Source organism: Cantharellus anzutake, assembly GCF_015039405.1.
Source record: "Cantharellus anzutake strain C23 chromosome Unknown EI90scaffold_83, whole genome shotgun sequence".
NCBI lineage: Eukaryota > Fungi > Basidiomycota > Agaricomycetes > Cantharellales > Hydnaceae > Cantharellus > Cantharellus anzutake.
The window spans coordinates 294946-300567 of NW_024067033.1; the positions used below are offsets into that span (position 1 = coordinate 294946).

General features: G+C 49.3%; 1 protein-coding gene across 1 annotated transcript; it reads right to left on the reverse strand.

The window, feature by feature from the left end:
- Positions 1-2046: 2046 nt before the first annotated feature.
- EI90DRAFT_3020568 (uncharacterized protein) lies at positions 2047-3622 on the reverse strand (the record flags this gene model as incomplete). Its single annotated transcript, XM_039057518.1, has 4 exons — positions 2047-2514; positions 2547-2703; positions 2863-3331; positions 3352-3622. The coding sequence occupies 4 exons, from the start codon at positions 3620-3622 to the stop codon at positions 2047-2049; spliced, it is 1365 nt and encodes a 454-aa protein (XP_038910305.1).
- Positions 3623-5622: the final 2000 nt, after the last annotated feature.

Below are 5622 nucleotides of genomic sequence, written 5' to 3' on the forward strand. Positions count from 1 at the left end.
TGTAGGGTATAAATCAGTTTTAACAAAGTGTTCCAAATGAAGTAAATTGAAAATACCACCCAATAAAGCAAACAAAAAGCTGATGTATTCTTCAGATATCATCCAAGCCTTTGACACCAAATTTCCCATGGTCAAAAAGCCATGGTTATTTGGCTCACTGTCAGGGCCCAGCCCTTGTTCTGTGATGGGCCCAGGGGGATCCTCCTAGTCGCTGGGGTATCTAGTCCCAGTCCGAGATCCTCAAACTACTGAGGGGGCTAAACCTTCTCAACCTCCTCTAAAAATGGGAGCCAGGAACTATACAGTTTTCAGCTCTTTGTTGACTTTCCATAAATGGCACCCCCCCCCCGTGGGAACGAGCTGCTCACCCAGAAAGTTCCCACAGTTGTGGCTGTGATGGTTTCTGGGTGAGTAACTTGCCCAGAACTTTCCCATGGGTCTGCATGCATGCAGGATTGTGGAATAGTGAGGGGCTGTGCCCTGACACTCACCAAAACATGGTGGGAGACTTTTCTAACACTGAAACATACATTGCTACATTGCCCCACTTTGGCACTTTCCAATGCACATTGAATTATCAAAAAAGTGAATTAATTTTTTTTCCAATTATTCCTAATTTCCTGAAATATCTCTCCCTAACTTATCTCAAAATTTCTGATTTTCCCCCTGATTTTTTGGACATTCTCCTTTTTTAGAAAGTCCCCCATTTTCTGAATTTTCCTTAATTTTCCCTGACTTTTTTTCAAGTTTTTAGAAACCCCCCAGTTCCCCCTCATTTTCCTCCCATTTCCCCTTCATCCCCCCCCTCAATTTCCCCCCCATCCCCCCCTTCGATTTCCCCCTCATTCCCCCCCATTCCCCCCTCCCAATTTCCCCCTTCAAATTCCCCCTCATTCCCCCCCAATTCCCAACTCAATTTCCCCCCCATTTCTCCCCAATTCCCAACTCAATTTCCCCCCCATTCCCCCCCATTCTCCCCTCCAAATTTCCCCTCATTCCCCCCCATTTTCCCCCTCCATTTCCTCCCTCATTTTCCCCCTCATTCCCCCCTCATTCCCCCCTCCAAATTTCACCCCATTCCCCCCCTCCATTTTCCCCCCACTTCCCCCCTCAATTTCCCCCCATTTCCTCCCTCATTTCCTCCCTCATTCCCCCCATTTCCTCCCTCATTTCCTCCCTCATTCCCCCCAATTCCCTCCTCATTTCCCCCTCCAAATGTCACCCCATTCCCCCCCTCCATTTTCCCCTCATTTTCCCCCTCATTTCCCCCCTCATCCCCCCTCCAAATTTCCCCATTTCCCCCCTCATTTTCCCCCCATTTCCCCCTTTAATTTTCCCCTCATTCCCCCTCCCAATTCCCCCCTCATTTTCTCCCTCATCCCCCCCAATTCCCCCCCATTTCCCCCCCACTCATTTTCCCACTAATTTTCCCGCATTTTCCCTAAGTAATTTCAGATTAACTGCATTTATATCCCTAAATTTGGCTTATATATTGATTGGGCTACATACCCTTGGTGTCTGGTGCTGCATTGGTGCTGAAAGTGAAGCTGAGTTTGTTCAGTCCCTTGTATGGTAGGGACTTGGCTATGGCTAGTCACATGATGCCATAGTCAATGCTTTTAAATTTTAATTTTAATATCGGGTAAATTAAACACTCAGGGAGCTCATATAGATAATAGTCCCCTGTGTGCAAATATAGCTCTATGAGCTCTCAGAGCTTTGACTACTTTTCGGAGCTCTCAGAGAAGGGGACCTGCAATTTCAAAGTACTGAAGCTCTGAGAGCTCTGAGAGCTCTATGAGCTCTCAGGCCTCCGCATCCAGGTTTGCTGATGCATGGATATGACAGCAGTGCACGGAGTTGTCCCCACAACATATAGGCCTTGCTCTTGATCGTGGTCCCTCACAATATCCTCAACATCCTTAATGTATAAATAAAATGAGTGTGATTGTAATACAAAATGGCAGGCACGTTGCATTGGCAAGTGAATAAATACATGGGCCCGGGCAGTTGGCTTATCATGAGGAGGGGGCAGTGGAATTGATATCATTCCTGACAAGAACTCCTATGTGACACTGAGGTCTTTGTCGAGGCAGGATCTTCTTCAGTATGGGCCCGTGCTTGCCCTTTAACATCTCGCTCTGCCTTAGGGTGTTCATCCATGGGGCTGGGAGACTTAAGTACTGGCTTGACGTCAGAGGGTGCGTCCTTGGGGTCTCTGGGGATCACAGTGGGTGGTTGGAATTTGCATGTAGCGCCAACAAACTTCTTGACAAAGTCTTTGTCTATGTCCCTAACCCGATGGGTCCACTCATTGGTCTTGATGACCTTCTCCGTAAAATGCCTTACAAGTGAAGTCTTAGGCACTGATACTATGGCTACAGGCCTAGTGAGACTATCGGCGGGTGGTGCAGCCTTCTGGATGGGTGGCACCACGGGAGTTGACCCTAGGAATGGCAACGCCATTCTTCTAGGTGCTGTCTTGTTGTCTACTAGCGCCATGGACTGGTCTAACTTGGCTTGGAGCTCACATATAGTGCACTCACTATCTGTCTCTTGCTGACGGATGAGGGATAGTCGGAAGGCGCGTCTGCCTTCTTGAAGTCTTTCGCAGCTGGGTTCTGGTGGGCAGCGTCGATAGCATCCTCGACTCCTACAGTGACGTGTGTGTGGTGCATTAGGGTTGCTGTAGCCCATGGAGCACTCAAAGGGAGGCAGGGGGTAATGGTTGATCTCGCATTGAGTTATTTTCGAGGAGGTTTTGTCATTAGTTGGGCCACTGGTCTCAGTGGTGGGAGCGGCAACAAGCATGGGGCTTTTGTCCGAGTGTATACCTCAATAGTCAGCCCGCCCAATAATAACCTGACTTCTAACTTATGCTCAGGATCACTTCGCGTGTAATAAGAATTTTGAAGAATATAAGAGCCCTTCCTGCCCCAGGATAGCCAACAAAACAGGTCAGGGGGGAAAGTATTCAGGTCACCATCTTCCTTAAGCTGAGTGGCATGGCGGGAATTCCAAAATTGGGTGTCCTCATCGATGAACTTCTCGAATTCATGTTTGTCTTGGCTTGGATGGAACCTCAGGTCTGGATTCTCGGCTCTGGCATGCATGCACTCGTATTTCTCCTGCCAATACTCAGCTAGCTTCTCACCCTTGAGCTCCCAGGGCTTGGGCGGAGTCAGGTGTCTAGGCTTAGTGGCGTAGGACGTATAATTTGCCTCGTTGTCTGGTTCCTCATAACCTTCAGAAAGCTTAACGGGTTCTCGGATTATTGACTCTTCACCATCTAACTCTTGCAACACAAGGGAGCCGCTGCGAAGTCTCTTGTCTACCATATGCAGTCCGAACCATCATGGCGTTCACAGCCTTCTGGCAGGTGTATGACTTCAGTGACTTCGGCATGGACAATGGGCTTCTCTTGAGCGGTTAAGAAGTTAACAAGAAAACAGATTTCAAGTCCAGTGAAAGACTTCGGCGCAATGCGAGCTATCATCGCTGCCTCCGTTGATTCAGGCTTGAAAACGGTGCATCCAGTCTCTGAGTTCTGAGCGATTACAGGCAATGACTCTGCAACAACGGGCTCATGATGCATGCACGGGAAATCTTGTGCTGCAGCCATTCCCTTAGCGGTATCAACATGCTCGACAATTCCCGCGGAATTTGGACCAGACAAAGCCAAAGAACCTCCAGCAGCTCTTGAATCCTCAGTATGGGCTGCTTTACAATCTTCTAGAACATAGTCAAGGCCGTCAGGCCTTGGCTCTTTAAGCTTTTGCTCCAGTAGTGCAGTCAAGGATGTCACTCAGGTTGCCGGCTCAGGGCAATTTGAGGCATATACAAGACCAGAATCGCGCATGGGGAATGGAGACAACTATGCCCTTAAGTTAGCGTCGGCTCAAAGAGCCGACTCGCTCCTCTCTGAAAAGCAAATCGTCACTGAGCTGGTAGACGAACCAGTTCGTCGATTTAAGACTGAGGGGCAGTTGCCTCTCCCAAAGCCGGAGACTGATATAGTCCCGGCAAAAATAACAAAGAAAAACCCGCCTATGTTCGATGCAAAGTTCAGACTTTCGTGTGAGGCAGGTAAATACCCTACCGATCGGAGTGCCGACTTATGTCGCACCCTGACTGGTCTCGTTGAGATCAATGGGACCAAAGCTTTCACATTGTTCGATAGTGGGGCAGAGACTGACACGTTATCCCCTGACTTTGTCAGAGCATGTCACATCCCACTCCTTGAACTTCCCAATCCCCTCGTGCTCCAAATGGGCACCAAGGGGAGTAGGTCCTGTATTTACTACGGGACCAATGCTGATCTGACCATACTTGGTCAGAACACTACTTCGATGTCGTGAACATCGAACGTTACGATGCTATTCTAGGTGCTCCATGGTTGAACACCTACAAAGCTTTGCTGGACTTTGGCAAGCACACTGTCCATGTGAAGGGCGGTCTCCACTTTCGACATTCCTACGGAACGTTCCTTCATGTCGACTGGCTGCCAGGCCCATTGAGATTTCATTAGCCTCTCTAAGAGGCCTCCACCCACAAGCAGCTGTGTGTCTGCTTCGAACAACACACCCAAGGTGTGACTCAATAAGGTGAAGGAGACTTCACTGCCCAATCACTCCTCTAGGGAGGAGCAGGGTCTTCATAGCATATCTGCTATGAAGGCCATGTCCAATGTGTCCACAACAGATGCATTAAGTTACCTGGCTCACTGGCCTGATCCCCAGTCTGGTGTCAGGGGACGACTCCCGGGTCCCCATGACCCTCCCCTATGCCCCACAGCCTCAGGTCTGGCCAGCCCTATCCAGGGCACAATCTACTGTGGGTAAGAAGATGAGAAGGAAGCTAACTTCTCATCTTCCCACAGTGGCCACAATATCAGCAAAACTTCTGGGGATACCCGGAAGTCACATGAAGGGGTAGGAACCGGGCCTGGAGCATGTGGCGCACGGAGCGTGCATGCGTGCAGGAAGCGCGGCAGGTGGGAGCAGGTCCGGACGCGGGTCCAGGTCCGGGCTAGTCAGGGTGTGTGCCCTGACATCTGGGAAGTTACCAGACTGTTCTCATCTCGAAAATTGCCCAATGACAGACGATGGTTTTAGTGCCCTCCACAACTGGTGGAGGTCGCGATTTGAGGATGTCATGGCGCCTGTGCCTGTGCCTGAGATCTTACCTCCCTTCTGGGAGGTTAATCACAGGATCGACTTTATTGATCCCAATAAAAGGTATCATGAGAGGCACACAACATGCCCCCAATCTCTCGAGCAACAGCTACGAGAGAAAACTCTTCGATATGAGCATGTGGGCTGGTGGGTTCGCCAACCAGCCATTATGGCATGCCCATTACTATGTCAGGATGGTTCAATAAGAACCATTATTGATGCAAGGAATCATAATGCAAATATGATTCTCGATGTCACACTGATGCCTGACATGCGATCCATTATGGATAGCTTGGCCAGGAATTCATATCGATCAAAGATTGATATGACAGATGCTTACAAGCAAATTTGGATGGAACCTGAGTGTGTTCTGTGCACTGCATTTGCCACTCCTTGGGGCACGTACATTTCAAACGTACTCCAACAAGGGGACTGTAATGGTCCCTCC